At 41.9% G+C, this 24,930-nt stretch overlaps 1 protein-coding gene across 1 annotated transcript in view; it reads left to right on the plus strand.

Moving 5' to 3' along the window:
* The first annotated feature begins 12,720 nt into the window (after positions 1-12,720).
* The window catches only part of LOC103591265 (staphylococcal nuclease domain-containing protein 1), a 354,022-nt gene continuing 341,812 nt past the window's right edge, over positions 12,721-24,930 (plus strand). The window contains exon 1 of the mRNA XM_008573683.1: positions 12,721-12,855. Within this exon, the coding sequence (XP_008571905.1) occupies positions 12,721-12,855 (135 nt within the window). The remainder of the gene's footprint in view (positions 12,856-24,930) is intronic.

Consider the following 24,930-nt stretch of genomic DNA (forward strand, 5'->3'; position numbering starts at 1 on the left):
GTTTTCAATGCAATCTCCTTTTTCCTCCCCTTCTGGAATACCCATGACTCGGATATTGAGCGCTTAAGGTTGTCTGATATCTCTCTCAGATTTTCTTGCATGCCTTTGATTCTTTTTTCTTTTTTTTTTTTTTGTCTGCTTGTGTTATTTCAAACAGCCCATCTTCAAGTTCAGATGTTCTCTCTTCAACTTCAACAAGCCTGGTGGTTAAACTCTCCGTTGTGTTTTTTATTTCGCTGAATAACTTCTTCAGTTCGGCATGTTCTCCTACATTTTTTTTCAGGGCATTGATTTCCTTGTACATTTCCTCTTTCAGGTCCTGTACACTTTTCCTCGTTTCATCATGATGTCTAGCTGAGTTTTCTTGTATCTCATTCTGTTTCCTTATAATTATCACTCCAGATTCCTTGTCAGTCATTTCAAGGGCTTCTTGTTCTATTGGATCTAGAGCTTGAAAGTTATTACCCTTTGGTGGTGTACTTTCTTGATTTTTTGTATTTCTGGTATCTTTTCTTTGATGTTTATTCGTTGTGGCAGGGGGTTTCACAGTCCAAAGTTTTGACACTATTGACTGACTGCAATGTTGCTGTTGTTGCCAATTTGGTATGGCTACATCAGTGACTACTCAGTTGGCCACTAGTGCCTTGCCTGTGTGGTTGCCTTGGGTCTTGGGCCTCTCCGGGAAGCCACCTCTCTGGTCAGCTTGGATTCTGCTGGGCTGCTGGATCATGGGGTGGTACCGCAGGGTGTGTGGTCTCTGCTGAGCTTCCACCTCCTGTGCTGGACTTCTCCCTGTTCCGTGCGCTCTGGCTCGGGCTGCTGGGATGCGCTGAGGCACCACAGAGCGTGTGATCTCTGTAGAGCTTCCCCTTCCCCTGCAGGATGTCTCCCTGCTCTGTGCGTGCAAGTCCAGGCTTGCGATAGAGCCAGGTGGCAGCGGTGAAGTCTACCTGCCACTGGATCGCGCAGCGGCAGCCCCCCCCACAGGGTGTGTGGACTCTTTGGAGCTTCCATCTCCCTTGCTGGATGACTCTGTGCTCTGTACACATTGGGCCAGGCTGCTGGATCGCGTGGCAGCAGTGTGGTCCCCGTGGAGTTCCTGCCTCCACTGCCGGATGTCTCCCTGCTCCGAGCACACTTGGCCAGGCTGGGAATGGAGCCGGCTGCCTGCAGTGAAGCCTATCTGCTGGATCATGCATTGGCAGCCCCACAGGGTGTGTGGTTTCTGTGGAGCCTCCGCCTCCCCTGCCGGACGTCTCCCCACTCTGTGCGCACTGGGCTGGGCTGGGAATGGAGCTGGGTGGTGGTGGTGAAACCTATCTGCCGGATCGTGCGACGGCGGTCCCGCAGTGCATGTGGTCTCCGCGGAGCTTCTGCCTCCCCCGCTGGACGTCTCCCCATTCTGTATGCACTTGATGTTATGTTTTTATAGTTTAAATCTGTTGGTTTGTGGGAGCTAGTGACGCTAGCGACCATCTATTCTGCCATCTTGACCGGAAGTCTCTCTGTGGAATTAATTTTAGTGTTTTTTTTTTGAAGTTTTCTTTTCCCTATATATTCACTGTGTTTGCCAAGTTTCCCTCTGCCCCACTTGGTTATTTTGATTCTTTACTTTTTGTTTTAGGGGCTTTCCTCAGATATTTGGTTACCCTTGCTTGTCTCCTTTATTTAAGAACAAGGTATTAAAATGCTGGGTTAGAAGCAGTGAATCTATGTGTAGGATTTAGGGTATACATTTTGAAACTCACCTGCTTCTTACAGAGATTTGAAACCAATCCTAGTTTTTGGCAGTTTTCTTTTTATTTATTTATTTATTTTTATTAATATTATTTTTTTTACATTCTATGATGTCGCAGAGCTGTTGGGAGGGACAGGGAGAGGAGAAAGGGGATGGGAATGTGATGGAAGGTGGAAGGAGGGAGGGGGAGGGGTGGGATTGAGGCCTTTGGCACCCGCTTCATTCCCACTGGAGAGACTGGGGAGCTTCCAGTGGTGGCTTGCTCATTGCTGGGCTGGGTACAGTTATCAGGGGGGTGTGGCAAGAGCCCTTGCCTCCCAGAACCCCATCTCGGGAACCCGGGGCCCTTCTTACTGCAGTTTGGTGGTTCTTGCTGGGTTGGTTGTGTGTGTCTGGGGGCGTAGCCGAGACCCTTGGGACCCCCCACCACCCTGGCTCAGGAGAGTTTGGGGCACTTCCTGCAGCTCAGTGGTCGTCACTGGGCTGGTTGCACTTGTTGGGGGTATGTGGCTGAGGCCCTTGGCCCCAACCCTCAGGACTGGTTGCAGGTGCTGTGGGCATGGCTGAGGCCCCTGGCCCTCCCCACTTTCTGGCTTGGTAACCCAGGAAACTTCCTGTCCTTCTAGGTGTTATAGGTATTCTTTGGTAAAATGAGACCTTTACTACTTAATATCAAACTTTTCTCTGGTTATGGGGACTTTGTTTTTTCTTTTAGTTCTATGTTGAATTATTTGCTGTTCCCACCACTTAAACTCTGCACTGGAACTAATTTGTTTTGCTTACTTCTAAAATGTGGGAACTTCCTTTGGAGACTAGTACTTGAGCTCTGTGGTTGAGCTACATTGCTGCTTTGCTGCTGATTCCCTAGGGAAGGCTTTTTATGCAGCTCAGGTTTTAAATGGTTGACTTTACAGGTACTTCTGGGTCTAGTGAAATCCAGTGCACCTGTGTTGTGTAGAAACACTGGTCTGGGCATGAGTCTTTTCATCAAACTGCAACCCATGCAATTCTATATTCCTGACCACTGTCCTCTGACTGGTCTTGCACTGATTGGGGGGCAGATCAGAAGTCCATGCTGTGCCCCAGTGTTCCCCCGGTGGGCCAGTGTCCCTTACCACCTGTGCTCCAAACACTTCTCATGGTACGGGCCATGCTCTGATCCCTTGCAGTGACTCACCGGCCTCTGAGTACCTCCATTTTTTCAGTTGTTGTGGCTCCTTGCTCCTGTGTGGGTCCACGGGAACCCTCTTAGTGGTATTGCTGGCCTGGGGACCACCAAGACCCTCTTCTCCCCTGCCACCTCCAAGCAACTTCATCCAAAGGGCACAGCTGCAGCTTTTGTCAACTCCTGCTCCATGTGCTCAGCAGCTCCAGCCTGGAAGTGTTCAGGATTTGAAACGGTTGGAGCAGTTTTTTCTTTCTCTCATTGTGGCTTCTCCTGCCTCTGGGAGAAGCACTCCGTAGGTCTCTCTTCCTCCCTCCCTGAGCTCTAGCAGCTCCAGCTTGGCTGTTGTTGCTTTTTTATCACTGTAAATTGGTTGATTTGTGGAAGAGAGTGACACTGGGGACCATCTATTCCACCATTTTGGCCAGAAATCGGCACCATTTTCATTCCCATATGAGATAACTGATTTGACAGTTTCTGAGTGTTTCGGTAAGTTGGAAGATGGGGGCTCTGCAATATGAATCAAATTGGCTATTGTGTTTTCTCACCACTAGTTCAGGATTTAGCTTTTGTTAGTCTGTGCAGTCAGTTATTATACATCCATCTGTTTTCCAGCTTTCAATGTTTTGCTCAGTGTTCTTCTCTCTCATTATCTTCATCCTTTTGGGCTATGTAGACTGATGGATACATAGGTTAGATAGATCTTTATTTTTATCTAGAGGTGTTTAGGAAGGAACCAAAATAAAACATTTGAACTTAATTTCTTTAATTGACACATAATATTCCCTTGTAATTCAGCACCATAACTTATTTAACCAGCTCCCAATAGGTCAATATTCATGTAGCTGATAATTTTTCCATTATTTAGAAAATTAAATAAATCTGCATGTAAATGGCAGTTATTTCCTTAGAAATGATTTATAGCATATTTGCCAAATAGCTCTTCAGAAATAGTGGCCAATGTATATCCCCAGGGGTGTTCATTTTCTAATATGTTGTAGAACAAGGGTTGGCCAACTTTTTCTTAAAGGACCACGTAGTAAATATTTTAGGCGTTGGGGGCCATATGGTCTCTTTTGCAACTACTGAATTCTGCCATTGTAGTATGAAAACAGCCATGGATAATATGTAAATGAATGAGTGTGGTAGTATTCCAGCAAAACTTTGTAAAGCTGTGAAGCAAGCTGAATGGCCTTTGGGCCATAGTTTGCCAACCTCTGTTGTAGAACACTGGATACCAGCATTCAATTAAAAAGGAAAAAATTCTCTCATTACTTTTCATAATCAAAAACCCAATTGCAGTTCTGTAGTTGTTTTACCTGATTTAAAATGTCTCTTAATACTAAACAGCTATTTCTAAGAAACCTAAGTGAGTCCTTAGGTACCCAGAGGCCTCAAACACAGTCTGAAAGTGCTGCAGAGATCCGCTGAGCATTTCAGTTCTGAGGATCATGTGATTGTAAGGTCATAACAAATAGCGATTCTTTGTTTAGCAGTCACCTTGCTTTTTAGGAATTAATTGTGCAGGGCACATCTAAAATAGCCTGAAAAGCCTGCAAAGGGTAATCTATGACCTCTTTAAGTGGGTGCCTTTGGAGCCTTATAGTTGATTTCTGGAACTGGTGCATAAGAGTGTTTGCCAAGAGACTCTCTCCAGGAATTTTGAAACTCAACAAAGTATTCTGATAGTATATGTGGTCTATTGAAAGAATGGTTTCCATCATCTGCTTAAGCAGTTTTACTTCTTAAGGAATGAAATGCAAGGGAAGGCTCTCCTTGTCTCTCCAGGTTAGCAGAGAAGCATGTTTACTTCATAGCGATTAGCTGAGCCTGCCTGAGACTTTTGTGCCTGTCGTGGCCTGCCAGTTCCCTGCCTGCCTCCCCTGTGGCGTTTTAGCTGATCTGTGCTGTTTGTAGCCATATGGTTCCCTGAGCACGTGGCTTGGTTTCCCTGTCCCTGCTGCTGGATCCTTGGGCATTGCAGATTTCACAGAACTGAATAACATTGTTGGGGGTGGGAGAGGGGGTGGGGTGTGGAGTGGAAGCAAGAAATGTCTTTTCACTGCCCTGTTGGGTAGAGGCTTCTTGCTTGGTTCTCTTCACCTACGAGATAACTTAAACAATTAGAACCCAGAACTAGGGGCTTTGAGGAGATGGAAAAGAACTGGAAGTGCTTCCTGCCTACAAGGCACTTACCCTCTAGGGCTTTGTCTGGGAGCCCTACGTAGTTAACTGGCATTGGTGGCCAAGTCTAATTGTGGAGATCAAATTATAAGCTATCTGTGGATACAGTGGATTTTAGAATGTTTTTGATTATTCCCTGATTAATTTTTGCTGTGCTTCCAGTCACAGCTTTAGATGGAATTCATTATCATGTCTCTGGGATTTTTTTCTACAATTTTTTTCATTGTGGTAAAATTCACATAACATAAAATTTACTGTCTTAACCATTTCTAAGTGTACAGTTTTTTTTTTTTTTTTTTTGTGACCAGTAAGGGGATTGCAACCCTTGGCTTGGTGTCGCCCGCGGCGGGAGTGCCGCTGCACTCCCAGCACCGCACTCTCCTGAGTGAGCCACGGGGTTGGCCCAGTGTACAGTTTCAATGGTGTTAAGTATATTCATATTGTTGTGCAACTATCACCACCATCCGTCTCCAGAACTCGTCATCTTACAAGACTGAACTCTATACTGCTTAAACAGTAAGTCCCCATTGCCCCATACCCACTCTTCCCCAGCTCCTGGCAACCACCATCCTTTCTGTCTCTATGATTTTGACTGCTCTGAGTAACTCATATAAGTATCATATAGTATTTGTCATTTTGTGACTGGCTTATTTCACTTAACATAATGTCCTCAAGGTTCATCCATGTTGTAGCATGTGTCAGGATTTCCTTCCTTTTTAAGGCTGAATAATAATTCAGTTCGTTTGTGTGTGTGTGTGTGTGTGTGTGTGTATAACATGTATATTTGTATGTATATATGTGTGTGTATATACATATGTGTGTGTGTGTGTGTGCATCCATGTTGTAGCATGTGTCAGGATTTCCTTCCTTTTTAAGGCTGAATAATAATTCAGTTTGTTTGTGTGTGTGTGTGTGTGTGTGTGTGTGTATAACATGTATATTTGTATGTATATATGTGTGTGTATATACATATGTGTGTGTGTGTGTGTGTATATATATATATATCTTTTTTGTTTTTGCTTGTCCATCCGTTAGTGGATACTTGAGTTGCTTCCATGCTTTAACTTGTGAACAATGCTGATTGAACATGGGTGTATACATATCTCTTTGAGACTCCGTTTTCAATTCTTTTGAATATGTACCAGAAGTGGAATTGCTGGGTCATATTGTAAATATGTTTTTAAGATTTTGAGAAACTGCTATACTGTACCATTTTACATTCCACCAACAGTGCACAAGGGTTCCAGTTTCTTTATGTCCTTGCCAACATTTGTTATTTTCCCTTTTTTTTTTTAAGTAGTAGCCATCCTAATGGGTGTGAGGTGGTATCTCATTGTAGTTTTGATTTGCCTTTTCCTAAACATCAGTGATGTTGAGCATCTTTTCATGTGTTTATTAGCCATTTGTGTATTTTCTTTGAAGAAATGTCTATTCAAGTCTTTTGCCTATTTTTGAATTGGATTGTTTGTGTTTTATTGTTGAGTTTTAGGAGTTCTCTGTATATTCTCGATATTAAGAATGATAAGGTCAGACATATGATTTGCAAATATTTTTTTCCATTCTGTGGGTTGCCTTTTACTCTGTTGATAGTGCTTCAAATGCACAAAAATTTTAAATTTTCATGAAATCTGTCTTTTTTCTTTTGTAGCCTGTGCTTTTGGTGGCATCCAAGAAATCCCTGTCAAATCTACTGTTGTGAAGTTTTTGCCCTGTGTTTTCTTCTAAGAGTTTTATAATTTTAGGTATTATTTTAAGTCATGGATCCATTTTGAGTTAATTTTTGTGTATAGTGTTAGGTAAGTGTCCAACTTCATTCTTTTGCATGTGGATATCCAGTTTTTTCAGCCCCATTTGTTGAGAAGATTGTCCTTTCCCCATTGAATGGTCTTGGCACCCTTGTTGAAAATCACTTGACCATAATGCAAGGATTTATTTCTAGACTCTATTCTGTTATGTTGGTCTTTATGCCAGTACACATGGTTTTGATTACTGTAGCTTTGTATAAGTTTTGAAATCAGGAAGTGTGCAACCTCCAGCTTTGTCCTTCTTTTTCCAGATTGTTTTGGCTATCTGGACTCCTTTGAGATTCCATATGTATTTCAGGGTGGTGGTTCTATTTCTGCAAAAATTGTCATGGGGATTTTAATAAGGAATATATTAAATCTGTAGCTCACTTTGGGTAGTACTGACATCTTAACAATATTAAGTCTTCCAATTCATGATCATGGGACATGATTCCATTTATTTATGTCTCCTTTATTTTCTTTCAGCAATGTTTTGTAGCTTTCATTGTACAAGTTTTTTACTCCCTTGATTAAGTTAATTCTTATATTTTGGTCTTTTTGATGCTATTGGAAATGGAATTGTTTTAATTTTCTTTTTTGGATTATTCACTGTTAGTATATAGAAATGCAGCTGATTTCTGTGTGCTGACTTTGTATCCTGCTACTTGGTGAATGCGTTCATTAGTTCTAAGTTTTTGTGGAATCATTAGGGTTTTCTACATATATATCATCTCAGAACAGTGGTAATTTTATTTCTTTACTTCCTGTTTGGATGCTTTTTGTTTCTTTTTCTTGTTTAATTGATCTGGCTAGGACTTCTGGTACTATGGTGAATGGAAGTGGCTCTCTGAAAGGGTTTTTAAACAAGGATACTTCTTAATACTTTGGGGATTATCTAGACTTCTCCGATATATTCCCATGTGGTATTGTAGAGAGAACCACTTTCTTGACTTTTGTCATATGACTTACAGGTGAAAAAGAAGTTTTGAGAGTGGTCTGGCTAGAAAGGTGGCCTCTTTTGTATCAAAAAGGCCTTAAGACTTGATTTTCAGCTTACATTAGCAAACCAACTTGCTGATAAGGGGAAAAATGATTGAATTAGAAAAGATTTAAAGTAATATTTACCTGGCTTTAAAAATTATTATTAGAGATTTTATTTTTTAGGGCTGTTTTAGGTTTATAGAAAAATTGAGCAGATAGTATAGAGCTCCCACATTACCCATTCACTCCTACCCCAGTTTCCCCTACTATTAATATCTTACATGATATTGGCACATTTGTACTAATATTGGTACATTATTATCAACTAAAGTCCATACTTTATTCAGATTTCTTTAGTTTTCTCCTAATGTCCCTTTTATGTTCCAAAATACCACATTACATTCAATCATCATTTGTCCTTAGACTCCTCTTGAATATGACAGTTTCTTAGACTTTCCTTGTTTTTAGTGACCTTGACAGGTCAGATATTTTTGTGAGATGTTTTCATGTTGAAATTTGTCTGATGCCTGATTTCCTTTTAAATATGTATTATAGTATCTGGTTTGATTTTGTATAGGTGCCTAGAGATGCTTGCATCAGGATATTGTTGTGGTTAGTTTTCTGTCGAGGACAAGGGTGGTGCTGTTCTTTCTGGGGGACTAGGGAGATACAACCCTAGGGAGCAGGAAAAGCAGCCAGATGTCATGATTCAGAGAGGAGGAAGGGTGTTTGTGTCTCATTCCTAGTGGCCTCATAAAAAGACACTCCCTGGTGGTTATTGTAGAAGTCTCATTTGGGCTGATGGTCCTTTAGTTTCTATCTGGTACTGAAAATTTTGGCAGCATTGAGGTTATTGGCGGTTGTATCTGGGGAGCTATTCTGAGGGTCTCAGGAAGCTATTGTAAGGCTCTTTTTGTTCATTTTATGCATGCTGCAGGGTTTTAAGAATCTGAATAGCAGCAGCTCTTTGCCATCCAGTGAGCACTGTGGATGGGCTCTGCAGACAGGGAGTGTGGCAGAATGCCAGAGATAGGAATGGATGTCCCTTGCCCCTGGCAGAACTCTCTAGTTCTCTTCACATGTGGCAGCCCTTAGCCTACACCTCATCATCCTAAGCCATTTTTTCTTTTACAATTGGGCTTCAAGAAGTGGGGAGGGTATTCGATTTAGTGCATGTATCTTGAGTCCAGCTGGTGACTTTTTACCAATAGATTTCTGCTTCTGTGCCTTAAGTTATCTCTTGGTATGTGTATGTGGTATGGGGGAGTGCATGGGGGTGGCTTGGTTAGGGATCTGTGGCTTGTAGAGAAAGTGAGCAATGTGGGCATATGTCAGTTTTCCTGATGAAAAGCACCATAAGAGATATCACTGTTAAAATGTGGTCTGTAACAGTGCTGATGAGCAGGCTTTGGATAGTAACTCTGCATTTTACTTACTGCACAGTGCATGACCATAACCAGCATTTTATTGCTCATTCTGTGTCTGAAGAGCTGCTTATTTATTCTCTGGCCAGTAATGACACAATTTAGAAAGAAATAAAAAACCACAAACCCCACTTACAAACACACATACGTGGACATACACACGTGCACTCATTCTACCCCTCTTTGCCAGAAAGTTACATCTCTCTTAGCTGGCAACGTCAGGGTGCACAGTTCTTGAAGAGGAGGTTTCTAATCAGGGAGATGCGGAACAGAGAGAGTCTGCTGCTGTGGCCTGAAATTTACAGCTCCAAGAATCCATTTGCTGCTGCTATTGCTAACGTATTATGGGGGGTGACAAATACCAGTAACTTGTCACAGGGTATGCTTAGATCTTCACATTCCATAATCAGGGGGTGAAGTTGTGAGCACTGTGATACCTTCCCTGGTTTTATTCCTCTCTGAGCATGACCAGGGAGCGGAGAATATCTAGATACTTCTCATGTGTTGATTATAGGAATTTCCCTATGTTTGGCAATTGACAGTTTAAGAAGAGTTAGTTTTGGTTTGAAAGGAGGTGTAGATATGTCCAGCACTGAGAGTTTGGAAACACTGATGTGTGTGTGTTTGAGATGCCTGATGATTACCCTATTATCCTTTGGGTATCTTTTGGAAGGAAGAGCTGTATTGATTTGCTATATTAGTTACTTTGCTTGGTATGGCTTAGTGGAATTTTTTATTCTCTTTGGTTTGAAATTAGAATAACAGAATAACAAATCATGGAAACCTTACTCCCCCCAAATGTTCTTTTATCCATTTTATAATATTTTTCCTTTCACCCAGATTTTTTTTTTTCTTTTTTGTCTCTTTTTTACTGACCAGTAACGGGATCGCAACCCTCGGTGTCGCGCCCGTACTGGGGACCGGCAACGGGATCGCAACCCTCGGTGTTGTGCCCGCACCGCGCTCAGCCAGTGAGCGGGAACCGGTCTCCACATGGGATCCGAACCCTCAGCGGGAGCGCTGCCGCGCTCCCAAGCGGCACACTCCCCAGTGCGCCACCAGGCTGGCCCATTTTCACCCAGATTTTGAAGGACAGGGAAATTATTAGCTGGGGTCTTTCTATTTTGGTCAGTTGTCCAAACCACTGGTATCTTCAAGGAGGGGGATTTTATCACTATGAGCATTTTGACTTGGCATTAATGTGCCTACATGGTAACGGGAATAAGATGTACTCCTTTTTTCTTTCATTCACTAAATCTGTATTTTTGGTTATTTCTTCTAGGTGGTTTTTAAGTTCTAAACTCATGGACATATTTTTGTGACTGGTCTGGTATAAGGGCTCTTTGATTTGGAGGATCCTATATCCTTTGGTACCACCCATACCTAGGTAACCAGTCCTGACCTTGGTCTGGGTGTGACCACACATCATGCCTTTGATTACCTTTGGTCTGCACCAAGTTTTTCTGGCCAGGTGAATTTTGGGTTCTGGCTCCCTGGGCTTTTGTTTTCAACCTTCATGATTTTTGGATCTGTCAAAAGGTTGTATCAGAATGGTTATGGTTATTTGAGGCTGTCCTTTTGTTGCTTTCAGGGTAGCAAGTTATTGTGTGCTTTTCTTTTTGGGTTTTTTTTTTTTTTGGCAGCTGGCTGGTACAGGGATCAAACCCTGGAACTTGGTGTTATCAGCACCATGCTCTAACCAACTGAGCTAACTGGCCGGCCCTCAAGTTATTCTTATGTACAGTGGAAAATTAAAAATTTCCCCTCTCCTAATTTACTCATTTCTTTCTCAGACCTTTCATTACTTTTCTGATCAATGGGCTGTTCTTCTACACCGCTTCCATTGTTTATGGTGGTAGAACCCGGGGATATTTTCTCACCCACCAGCCATACAGATTCTTCCATGGACTAATAGCTTGATTCCAACTGTCCTCTTTTTTCATTTATTCTGTTTGATGGCACTTAGCTCCTGTTGTTTCCTGTTATGTGTAATTTCTCACTTGTTTTTGCTTTTTGCTCTCTCTTCAGATTATCTCTTAAAGTATTCTTTCTTTATTTTTTTTTTTGGTGTGTGGTTGGCTGGTTCTTTGGAAAAGGTAGAAAACAGCCATTTTTGGAGGAAGTAAATAGGTATATTCTGTGCTAAGTGATGAAGTCTTTGAGGAAATAGTGAGGCCTTCTTTAGGATACTTATCAGTGTGACATCAGCCATGGCAAAGGCGAGCCTAGCTCCTTTTGTTTCATGCATAAAAGAGGAGGGAAATTTTGCCAGTCTACCCTCACTGTGTGGCAGCTGACCTTATAGTTCGTTCAGCCATTTGGTGGCTCCTGATAGGGCCTGATTGAAGCCTAAAAGAGTTTGGTTTTGATTCTGCAGATGAAATGGATGGTGACATGTTTTGTAGTCAGCAGCTACCTTGTAGCAAAGTATTGCTTGCAAAAAAACCAAACAGCCTTGAAAGAACAGATTCTGAATATAATTTTGTGAATTGTAGACTGCTGGCTCTATTATGGGTTCCAGTTATAACCCTGATGTGGTACTATCCTAGTTTGAATGACTTTTTATTCTGTACACATTGGTGGAGTGTTCTAATGACCTTGACAGGGGAATATTGGTGCTTTTGCCCTTTGAATAGGTATTCTTGTAAGTTACCCCAGACTAGAAGTGAATCTTTTTCAGCTGAGAGTGAGGTCCAATGTTTACTGATTTGGGGGTTTCAAAACAACGATGTCCATAGTAGTGCTCTGAAAAGGTGGCTTTCAGAGTAGCTGAGGTAATATCTTAGTCAATTGATGTTTCTGCCAGTGAGATTAACAGCCGAGCATCTCCTTCCCATGCAGAGATGACAATTCTTTTTGCCCTTCACTTGCCTTTGATTTCTCTGCTCTCTGTTGGGGCATCCTGTTTTGATTCTTTCTCATCTAGTGCTGGTACCTTCTTCTAATCCAACCCCTTGCCTCTTTTCCTAGATTCACATTGAGATGGGGATTTTGATTTTATTTGAGAATATGTTTCAAGGAAAATCTTCAGTAATGTATAGAGACTGGAATTCCAGTTTTCAAGCTATGTAGTTAACCACATGTATTGGCCAAGGCAAAAGATAAAAAAGATTGATCGAGAATATGTTTCAAGGAAAATCTTCAGTAATGTATAGAGACTGGAATTCCAGTTTTCAAGCTTTGTAGTTAACCACATGTATTGGCCAAGGCAAAAGATAAAAAAGATTGATCGTCTTTATGAATGATATAGATTCTGTCTCATTGAGAAATCACAATAAGGTCTCTGGGAACGATAGTTATAGCCTAGTTTTCTCTGGCATTGTTGCATCTTGAAGGGTGATATTGGATCTATTTCACATGGCTGTTGATCTCACTTTCTACCTGTGACTGTTGTAGGCCTTGCTCCTTGACAGGTAATAGGGGCCATCAAAGCAGGTTTAAGCAATGTTGCCTTCTTGCCCACAGGTGATGCAGGTTCTGAATGCTGATGCCATTGTTGTGAAGCTGAACTCCGGAGCCTATAAGACCATCCATCTGTCCAGCATCCGACCACCGAGGCTGGAGGGGGAGAACACACAGGTGAGAATAAGGAAGCAGCTGAGCCTCTGCAAAAACCAAAGTGAAGGAGCTGGAGAATTAATGAAATATGACACACATGATAATGTAAAAGAACAAATATTTTAAATCTCCAGAGTATTATTTCCTACTGTTTGCAGCCTGGCTGCCATTGGTTGGGCAGTCCTCAGTGTCTCTGAACCACACTGCTCTGTTCCATTTTGGATGGGCACTGTTGGCACTCCTCCCAAAGGGGCTTGAGCAGTTAGGCTTGGGATATGTGAGACGGTAGATGAGTTTAATTTATTAAGAAGATCTTATTTCTTGGTGAATAAGGAGAAGGAGAAGGTCTGTATCTCACATACATTGTAATAGGGCCTATTTTGGCTGTTCATTTTGATTTGATAGCTCCTTATGTTTTTGCTCTAGGAAGAAATGAATTTGGGGTATCTATTCTCTCGGGTCACCTACTCATCTTTTACAAGTGGTAACTACAATTATTTGGTAAACTGTTTTGTGCTATTTGTTGGATCTTTTGGCAGAATATGTACTTGCCTAACCAAATGTGTATGACTCCAGCATATCAGTTTTGAGAAATTGTGCTTTGGACAAAAACTCCAACAAAAGTTGTTATTTAGCATCCAGATAGGCAGGGTTTTGTTGTTTTAACCTTTATGGTTGTTTTCTTTCCATCTTTATGAGCTGTGAGAGATTGGGGATAGAGATTAAGGTTGAACATTTTGGGGGGTTTGGTTAAGTCTTGCTTTTACAAACATCTTTCCTACTCCTATTTTGCCCTCTGATAACTAAAGTATCTAATTGTGTTGACTAGTTATAGAATTAGGCCTTCAGGGACAGCCAGTGCTAAAGGCAAATGTTTGGACAGTTTTCAGAATTAAAGATCGTGGTTGAAGTTAGTGCTGTGTACTGTCTACCCTTTTTATTTATGCCCTTTGTAGTTCTAAAGATGTGAAATTTGCTTTTCTAAGGTTTTGTACATGTACATGTCTTGGTGCATGCACAAGTTGAAATTCATGCCCTGTTTTCATTTGTGTGAGAGTTTATAGACAGCCCATAAGAGTAAAATAAAAATATCATGATTGTCTTTTGAATCAGATCATGCATAAAAAACACATATAGGATGGGTGATTTGAATGTCTAGCCAATTAGTTCATTCTCTCCCTTTTTTCCCCATAAAGGAGGCAATTTAATGCAGCAACCAGTATTGTGGTAAGGTTGAGAATTTAAATTCATGGAAGCCTAGAAATGCCAAAATAAGTTTCTTTTAGTAACTATTGCTCTGCCTCATTGCACAGAGTAAACACTCATCTCCAATTTTATCCGTATTGGGAGTAGTCCACAATTCTGCATCTGTGCCATACAGTTGGAATTAAGGTTCCCACAGCAACCACAACTTTGAAATTCTTGAAAGTTAATTTTTGTGCCTGCATGATCAGCCAAAGCATTATGTTAATATAGACTATGTAGCTGAATTTTAACATTTTTTTAGGGGTATGAGGGAATTATAGCTTAGGTAGATGATAGCAAGTCTTCCCAGAGCAGCTACTATACATCTTGAGTGTTCAAGGAGAATAAGTTATTATCTGGGAGGCGGTGCACTCTAGGCCAACAATGTCCAATGGATATGTAATGGGAGCCACACACACAAGCTGTATTTGCTATGATGAGTTTTCGAGTAGCTACATTAAAAAACCAAAAAGAAACATTAATTTTAATGTATTTTATTTGACTCATATATCTACAATATTATCATTTCAACATTTAATGAATATAAAAAAATAATTTAAAAAAATTTTTTAACTAAGTCTTTGAAATCTGGTGTGTGTTTTACACTTGCACATCTCAAAACACTCTAGTATATGTCAAGGACTCAATACCCATGAGGCTAGCAGCTTTACTGGGTGCCTGTTTTGCACCAGGTACTGTGCTGGGGATGCAGTGGGAAATAAACAGATGCTGTCCTGTCTCTACGCTCATGGAACTTTAAAGTCTAATAGGGAAAAACCACAGGTATTTTCAAGTTTGTTAAGTGCTGTGAAAGAAAAAATTTGAGTTTAGCAGAGTGCATAATCTGGAAGGTTTCTCTGAGGAAGTAGCCTTTAAGGCCCAAAGGGTGATTAGGAGTTAACTAGATGAAAAGTGGGAGAAGACAATTTCCAACATGGAGAGCAGCAATGACAAGAATTCGGTGAGTTTTGGGGAATAGAGAATGGATGGCCATGGTGGATTATGTATGAGTGTATGACACCTGTGTGGTACATAACTATTGGCAGGGCCAGACCATACATGTCCTGTGAACATTTCAGGATATTCACGAAGGGAGAGAGAATATGGGATGTGTGATGATCTGCAAGTCATATTGTAGGACCAGAATAGAGGATAGGTAAATGTAGGGAATAGTAAGAAATGGGCTTGGGAGTTGGGCAGGGGCCACACATGTTGAAGACTTGTATGCCATGCTTTTTAGGTTCTAAACTTGAACCTTGTCTTGAAGAATTCTAAACTGGGAAATGGTGTCTTTGAATTTAAGTACTCTTGTGTTGGTGATTTGAATTTGCAAGACGTGAAGGTGATTTGCATCTTATAAGAGAAGATCATACTAGATAAAAACTGATCTGCAGCAAGGAGTTCTGGTTTTCCTTTTAGTAAGCCTCAGTTGACCGAGGAGAGAATGGTGTGGGGAATGAGAACTGTGGACGCTGCTCCATGCAGTCCTTCCTTATAATGGAGGATTCGGAGTACTTGCCTTTCTCTTCATCAGAGCTTTCATAAAGAGTGCAAGATTCTGCTCTATGCTTTTCTTAAGGTTATCAAAGATTTACAATATAGGTACAGGAAGAAAAATCACCTGGGAATCCCAGTTGTGGCTATAACTATATGCACATACAGACTGGGCAGCAGACATCCCCTTGGAGTCTTGGGTTTCTAGTTTCGTTTACTATATACCACCTGTTCTTATAGCTATAAGAGGAGCCCAGTCAAGCATTCAGGACATAGCTGTTGGGGCCAGGGCCTCTGTTAGCCCAAGTAGTACCTTTGTGCAAATTAGAGAAGTGTGCTCTTTCTCCAGGCAGCCTTATGTCGGGGCACATGACTTAGCGAGTGGAGGCTGAGTTTCAACTTCTGTTTTCCCTTTGTCCCATCAGCCAGATGCCCTTATGCAAGGCACAGTGTACACAAGAGTATGTGTCTGTCCTAGTTAGAAAAGGGCTAGTAGAACCTCCAAGGGAAACATCAAGGGTGTGTTTTGGGAATTGTGGAGTGATCTTGTAGTTGGAGAAACACAGGGTGCTTGAGTATTGTTTGGAGATGAAGGTGTGTGACAATGAATTGTGGAAGGCCTTGAAAGAAACACTCAGGAGAGTGTAACCTTCTGTTTAATTATGGAACCCTTTTTGGGGGTCAGTGGCTTTGAAATGGAGAAAGATAACCTGATAGTATTGGAGCCTTTATTAAACCAAAGAACAAAAAGTGGGAGAGGGTGCAGATTAAGGAACTGGAGGATTAAGTGAAGAGGCAGGTGTTTGGATTGAGCTTCCTCAAGGGTGGACAGATGGCTTGCAGTGATTCCTGCTGCTGGTAGGCCTCCCTACAAGCTCCCAGATGAGGACCTAATGGGGCTTGCCCTTGAAGGAAGCATGGGGAGATTCTTTTAATGTTTCTCTTCTTCATGTCCTAAAAACTCTCATAGCCTGTTATCAACTAAAAGAGATTTTCTGAGACATCCATAAATTTGGGGGATAGTAGGGCAAATTGGATTTTTCTTTTTTGTACACAGACAAGTTCATTTCTCTTAAATTATACAGGAAGAGGAAATTTTGCCCAAGGCTAACTGTATATTTTTACTGCCCCTTTTTGGTTACTTTCTAATTGCAGCTGGAGGAAGTGCTTGGACAAAACACCATGATCAAAAGAACTATCTTCCCCCTAGACAGCTGCCTTCCAATATTACCCAGGAATTCATGGGTAGCCACTGCTGCTGGATTTTGGTTAGAGTATGGTTTGTTGATGGAAAGTTAAAAGCAACAGTGTGTAATATTTCCCTCAGGATTCCATTTGGATGTATCTGATGTTGTTGATTATGTTTCTGTGGCACTGTGATTCTGGATTATTCAGGGAGAATCCAGTGTCACCTCTTAGGAGATGTTAACTCCTTCAGGCTGAGAGCCAGTTTAGAATGCTGACACATGGTGCTCCTGTGAACCTGAGCATGCACTAGTGTTTCTTTAAAGCTATATAGTCAAGTGTCTCATAACAACGGGGACACATTCTGAGAAATGCGTCATTAGGCAATTTCATCATGCAAGCATCATAGAGTATGCTTATACAAACCTAGGTGGTATAGCCTACTACACGCCTAGGCTATATGGTATAGCCTATCGCTCCTAGGCTACAAACCTGTACGGCATTTTACTGTGCTGAATATTATAGGCAGTTGTAGCACAATGGTAAGTATCTGTGGGTTTAAACGTATCTAAACATAGAAAAGGTATAGTAAAAAATATGATATAAAAGATCAAAAATGGTACACATCTATAGGGCACTTATTGTGAATGGAGCTTGCAGGACTGGAAGTTGCTCTGGGTGAGTCAGTGAATGTGAAGGCTTTTTGATTTTTTAAAACTTTGTGACTCTTCTGTAATAACACTTAGTTTAAAATACAAATGCATCGTACAACTGTACAAAAATGTTTTCTTTATATCCTTATTCTATGAGCTTTTTCTGTTTTAAAATTTTTAATTTTATTTTTTTATTGTTTATTTTTGCTTTTTAAACTTTATTGTTAAAAACTAGGACAGAAACACACATTAGCTTAGGCCTACACAGGGTCAGAATCATCAATATCAGTGTCTTCCACCTCCGCATCTCCCACTGGAAGGTCTTTAAGGGCAATAACATCGTGTAGCTGTCATCTCCATTGCTAACAATGCCTTCTTCTGGAATGCCTTCTGAGGGACCTGCCTGAGGCTGTTTTACAATTAACTTTGTTTATTATAAGTAGGAGTATACTCTAAAATAACAATGGAAAGTATAGTAAATACATAAATCAGTAACATTTATTATCATTATCAAGTATTGTGTACTGTACAGAATTGTATGTGCTGGCAGCCAGAAACATTTGTTTGCACACCAGTGTCACCACAAACACATGAGTAATGCATTGCACTATGATGTTATGATTGATTGACATCACTAGGTGATAGGGATTTTTCATCTCCATTCTAATCTTTTGGGACCACTGCCATATATGTGGTCCTTCACTGACTGAAAACGTTGTGTGGTGTAGTTTGTTTTATCCAGTTGTTTGCCATAAAGAAATAAGTGCTAAGTCTTGGAGAAAGGCTGTGGGTTTTCTGAGCTGCTGACTTAAAGGAGGTAACAGATTGTGCAATCTCAGGACTTCCTAGGGAGGGCTTAGCTTTGATCTGAAACTGGAAACCCAGTGCTCTCTATTGCACAGGGCCGCTGTGGTCTTTGTGTTATATATGGAGTGTTAATGACAAAAGAAACAGCCCCCAGGCATCCAACAAAGGGGCCGACTTATTCCCCCATGAAGTCTGCTCTAGCAGCGCTATTGTAGTTGGCACAGAGATATAGAGCTGAAATTTACCTTGAAAAGAGGCACATAATTTACCTAACCCCAGGGGGTAAGTGTAGAAAGTTTGTTTTCAGTGGCAGGACTTTTTTCTCAAACTCTTTTCATTAGCTCGTCTGTCTCTCTGTCTCTGTGTACCCCCCTTCTGCCACCCAGCACTGGAACTTTACTCTGGGAAATGTGGAATCCCGTGGTGGAGTCTTTCCCCTCAGCTGGTTGTCCTGTGCTGTCAACTTCTATTCATTTCCATCACCCTGTCTTTCAGCCTCCTCTCTGTGAACTTATTTACCACAAAAAGGTTCTTTCGCACCAGGGCCTCTAAATTTTCAGACCTGGGCACTAAAGGATCAGTTTTGTTAAAGCTGCAATCTGCCTAATCTCCCAGAGCCTTCATTTTGGTCTCCCGGGCCTTACCCGCCTATCTTCTGTGCAGGCAGTTGCTGCCCTGGAACTGCAGGTAGGTGCATTATTCATGATGCCCTGGGATTCTTAAGGGCTTTATGTCAGAGGCAGAGCCCTTCCTGGTGCTGATAACTCCATTCATTGTACAGGGCTCCAGGGTGCTTTGCCATCAAAAGCGGTTTTCAACCTATTCTCTCCAGTTTAGATTTCTGGAAGCAAGATGACTGGTCCCTCTGGACCCTCAAGCACATGGTGCTGCTGCTGAGATGCATACCAACAGAAAGCTGTAGGGTTGGAGTCTCTAAGTGAAATGGTGGCAGACCAATAAACCCACTGACTGTGATCTTGCACTTGTGACTGGGAGCATAAGGCAAATAGCAAATTAGAGAGGGACTCCAGCTTAGCATTAAGGACCTTGGAGAACAGCAAAAGCTCTTTGAAATGGATATAGCATTTCACGGGTTTCCAATGGAGAGATTTGGGGACTGCAGCAATGTGATCAAAAGACTTAGACTGTGTCATTGTACTGGCAAAGGCATTCTGTACCAGATTCAGGTTTGTTTGATCTGGACATCTTTGAGAAAAACACTTGAACCTCCTTTGTTAGAAAACTGAAAAAATTTACTATTAGGAGATGATGGGTTGGTCTTAGCTCATCTATTTAAGATTCCAGGATGTATATGTCCTGGTTTTTTTTTTTTTTTTTGTCTTTTTTCATGACCGGCAACGGATCGCAACCCTCAGTGTCGCGCCTGTACCGGCCCGGGACCGGCAACAGGATCACAACCCTTGGTGTTGCTCCCTGCACCTCACTCAGCCAGTGAGTGGGAACCGGTCTGTATGTGGGATCCGAACCCTCGGCGGGAGCGCCGCCACACTTCCCAAGCGGCGCACTGTAGCAGTGCACCACCGGGCCGGCCCTATATGTCCTGTTTTTTAAGATGAATGTCTAGGTATCACTTCTTAAAACATTGCTGTGACCATTAGCTGGGGTGGGGGGTATAATGAGTTCAAGACATTTGGTACATATGTTTCCTAAAATGTACCTTTCACTAATCTTTCTAAGTGAATTTTAAACTGGAGAAGACCTTTGTGCCTATCTTGTTGCCCTTTGATTTGCTTTCTTCTCCCTATTACAAATTATATTTTCTTACATTTCTTTTAGTTATATATCCCTTTTCCCATGGTTCTTGCCTATCTCCTTAAAATAATTTTTGTGGGTCTTGGTGGTTGATCCTTCCCTGAACCATTTGCATTTACCTCTTTCAATCCACCTCTCTTTCTTCTCCATTCCTTTAATCATAACTGTCACACAGTTCTACATTTTCAGTTTATTTAAATCTTCCTCATGCTGGTGTGTTCATATTTCTTGCCTCTTCTCAGTCCTGTGAGCTGCAGTAATTTTCTGTTCTTTGCAGAGTTGACTGCGCCATCATGTTTACTGTCCTGTGACCATTTAACATGTGCTGTGCTGAGGTAACTCTCTTTCTTGCCTTTGCACTTGAAGGCTCCTTTTGGCCAGAGACTTCCATGCACATAGTTTTTCCCTTCTCTGTAAGATCCTGTAGTATTTGTGTACGTGCCTACTTGCCATTATGAAGTGTAAACTCCACCGATGCCAGGAATGGCATGGTTTTCTCAGCTTCATATCCCTTCTTTCAGAATCTTCCAGAGTTCTATGAATACAATAGGTATTTAATAAATATTTAAATCAAAATGTCTTTTGAGGCATAAGACCTTATTCCCCACAGCCTTTGAGTGGGCATCATTTTTACCACCTCCCAACCCACTGCTAATCTCCTGTTTTTGTTTTTTTTTTTCCTTTTTGTCTTTTTTCATGACCGGCAATGGATCGCAACCCTCAGTGTCGCGCCCGTACCGGACTGGGACTGGCAACGGGATCGCAACCCTTGGTGTTGCTCCCACACCTCGCTCAGCCAGTGAGCGGCCGGTCTGTACATGGGATCCGAACCCTCAGCGGGAGCGCCGCCGCACTCTCAAGCGGCGCACTGTAGCAGTGCGCCACCGGGCCGGCCCCTAATCTCCTGTTTTTGATAGCCATTCTAACTTGAGCCAATGTGCTGGTGTCTATCAATTCTAGGGCAGAGTTTTTGCATTCCTGTTTTCTTCTGCTTCTTAATTGGATTGCGTGTTTTGCTGGCTAGGTCACAAATGGCTTAGTTTTGTGTAGGTACTTCCTCTTCCCCACTCTCAGTTTCAATGTAGTTGTTGCCATTGGGTTAACTGGGCCTGCCTCTCTCTCTGTGTGGTGGTTTTCCTCAGAATGTGTATTCCATGAGCACAGTGCAGAATGAGTTCAGTCCACCGGAGGGGTTAATTTCAGGATTTTAAGTGCTTTTGAAGATTGGTCCACAGTTGACTTTCTTTTAACACCTCTACTCTTATTCAGGCCTTTCCGAGTATCTTCCTTTCACAGTAGTTCAGGTATCTTGATCCATTGAAGTTTTTAGGTGTACTTTTTACTGAGGGCTATACATATATATATATATATATTCATATATATATATATATTTTTTTTTTTAAACTGTTGTTGACCTTGTTGGTTGTCAGATTATTTCTTTGCCTGGGACTAATTTTAAAATCAATTAGAGAGCTTTCCCTTCATCTTTCTTTCTTTCTTTCTTTCTTTTTTTTCCCACATACCATTTATATTCAAGGCAAGTTTCATGCAGTCATCCAGTGCTTTACATTTTTGCAGGCCAGAGCTGTAGGTTTCATTCCTTGGTGGGCTAATTATCTTGGTACTGGGAAAAGTTTTAGTTCAAAAACCAAACATTTAAGTTCTTCATGTATTACAGGCACTATGGATCTGGGAAATTATTTTTATTAGTAATGTGCTTATAATTTTAGGGACCTAATCCTCCTCTAATCCTGATCAGTATGTTGTGTGTGTGTTGTGGTCACCAGATGGACTTTACACTGGATGATGGATTACAGATGAAGCAGCATCAGGTCTTTTCACCTGTTTTAGCAGAACTGAAACTAGAAGGAGAAGCTGAAAGACACAAATCCTTGCTTTTTTCCCTAGCAAATGACAGGGCTATTGCTTAGCCATATATTCAGTGTCAGTTTTCATTTTAGCCTTCCTTTGAAAATCTAGTCAGTTTAGGGTTGTTTATGTTTTATAGTCCTTAATCTCACCACCTGCTATATTATCTGCCTGGTTTTGGCTGCAAATGCCTTTGCCTGGTTCAGTATTGTATTGGTAGCCACCTCAGTGTATTGCTGTTTCACTGTAGGATCTCTATTCAGTTTAGCTGTGAAAACATTCTGAAGACTTTGCGTTTTCATCTCTCTGCTAGAGGCCAGGTGATGTCACCTCCCTCATCCTCGTATCACTTTATTGGGCACTTAGGCTAAGCAGAAACATCCCCTTTATGTGGGGCATCTGCTGCAGCTTTGTGTTTAGACATTGGTCCCCAGAATTTGGGTACTTCTGCTGTCTTGTTGATTCTGGATAACCCACATAATGGATGCCTGTAGTTTCTAGTTTCTGCTTTAAAGTACTTTTTCCCTTTTTTTCCCTGACTTTCTCCCCCTTCTCAACTCAGTTTGATTTTCTGGGTCAAGTAGATTTCTCATTTCTTCAAATCCGTTGCTAGCTAACTGCCTAGCACATAGTTGATACTCAAGTGTTAGTTATATAATGTCTCATTGCATTCTCGTTGGCCATCTTTACTCATTGTTCATAATTTGGGAGTGGGGGATGGATAGAATACACTGATACTTAATTTCTGGTTCTACCACCCTGCCATTCCCAGGACATTTTCCTTATCATTGCTAGGGAGGCTGGGAAGAAGGCTGGGCTTTTTTCATGTGCTGTTGTCTTTTATTAGGTGGGCCGTAATTAGGAGCAAGCCACATTCTTATTCATATGGAGCTGCCTTTAGCATCTGTTTCTCCAGCTGGAGGGGCTCATTTTAGAAGGGCTGGCGTGCAGAGGCTGTAGGTGGAGCTTTGCGGAGGGGCTGCTGATGTGCTGCATGTCCAGAGCTCCCTTCGCAGCCTCCTGGCTCCCGTAGGCTCTGGCCAGAGGCCTGGTCCCTCCGGCTGGTGGTGCAGACCAGACCGTACTGCCACGCTATTCTTATTGGGCCCTCTTTCCTTTACCTCTTGCCACAGCTGCTGCGAGTGAGTGCACTATGTTCTGCATGGGAGAATTGGCAGACAGCTCCATTTGCTGGTTTTGGCCAGTGGGACATCCAGGATTATTAGGCCAGTTTGTACTCTAAGGGGAGGGAGACTTGACATCACTCAAAGCTGCTTATTTTATTTATTTCTTATTTCTTACAAAGGGGAAAGCAGCTGTCCCAGTCCTCTGCTATTCCTTTCAGTGTGTGTTAAACCACCAGATCAGCGTTTTTCTCGGGAAAATGTCCAGGGTTCTTCCTGCTGGTTGAGCCAGGCTCCGTCCTGCCTTTGCAGATTGTTCTGGTGCCTGCCTCCTTGCTCTTAGAGCTTTTTGGCTTCATCCCTCCTTCCCTCACCCACTCCCAATCCTCTTCTCCCAGAGGAGTGACTGATTCTTTCAGCCTAGACACTTTTGTTTGCCTATGGAGGTTCATGGACTGAATGATATTAAAGTTCAGGCAAATGTAAGCGCCTCAGTTGGGAGACTGGTAAGCCACTTCAGTTTGTAACAGCATTTGGGCCCATTGTTATCCGATATCCATAAACTACAGCAGGTAGAGAATAGTCATTGGGGCTCTGTTGGAGAGGGACATCTCAATCCTAAAAGATACAGGTTAGTCCCGGGGTACTTGATATTGTAGATGGAACCTGACAAACTGAAAACTCAGTGTAATAAAATCCTACAGCCTTTCATCTCTCACCTGCATCACACAGCAAGAAATGAATTCTGAGGGCAGGAGCTGATTGTGTTTAATATGTATCTAGGAATATAATCGAATGTGCTCAGGTGGGAACATACTCTCTCCTTGATCTTGTGCCCACCCCAGAGCTGGTGGATTTGGAGATTTCTGGCCTGTTTCTACTCCCTTTACCCTAAACGCAGTCTTGCTTGCCTAGTGGTTCTCAAAAGTTATTTGTTTGCTTTTGTGTTTTGACCTGCAAATATTTCTGGAATTGTCTGAATGGCTAAGAGTTTAGATATGTGCTCCTGTATGTTAGTTTTCATTTAGCTTTATTTGAATTACCTCCCCCCATCCCATACTATTTTCTTCCATTTCCTGAAGTGCAGAGAGGGAGTTGGTAAACTTGGATTTGAATGATGAGTTCATTCCTGAACAGCAAAATTTGGTTTTATTACTTGTTACTACAGATCTTACAAAGGAGCTTGTTGCTGTCCTTGTATCCCCCTTGTCTCATGTTGCTTTTAAATCCTCTGTGCTATGTTTTGGATGCTGCATGAGCCTGCAAATGAATGCTTAGTGTTGTTGAAGTTGACGGTTGCCCTTTAGCTATCTTGCCTTGGGTTCAGCCAGAAAGAGTGGAATCTTTAACCAGAATATACTACCTCTAAGTAAAATTTTACTTTTTCACATAGACAACAACAAAACTGTATTGCTCTAGTTTTCTAGAGTAACCACATTTAGGCTGCTTATTAAATGCAGTTTTATCTTCTAGCAAACTACATTTGTACAATTGAAGCAGGACCAATATCCTTCTTCCAGAGTTTACATAAATTGATGTTAATTAGTAAAAACATCTAAATCTGGGGCCGGCCCGGTGGCGCACTGGAGAGTGCGCTGCTTGGGAGTGCGGTGGCACTCCCGCCGAGGGTTCGGATCCCATGTGGAGACCGGTTCCCGCTCACTGGCTGCGCACGGTGCGGGCGCAACACCGAGGGTTGCGATCCCGTTGCCGGTCCCCGGTACGGGCGCGACACCGAGGGTTGCTCCCATTACCAGTCAGTAAAAAAGACAAAAAGGAATTAAAAACAAACAAACAAACAAAAAAAACATCTAANAACACCGAGGGTTGCGATCCCGTTGCCGGTCCCCGGTACAGGCGCGACACCGAGGGTTGCTCCCATTACCAGTCAGTAAAAAAGACAAAAAGGAATTAAAAACAAACAAACAAACAAAAAAAACATCTAT

Source organism: Galeopterus variegatus, unplaced genomic scaffold (assembly GCF_000696425.1).
Source record: "Galeopterus variegatus unplaced genomic scaffold, G_variegatus-3.0.2 Scaffold954, whole genome shotgun sequence".
In the NCBI taxonomy this organism is placed as follows: Eukaryota; Metazoa; Chordata; class Mammalia; order Dermoptera; family Cynocephalidae; genus Galeopterus; species Galeopterus variegatus.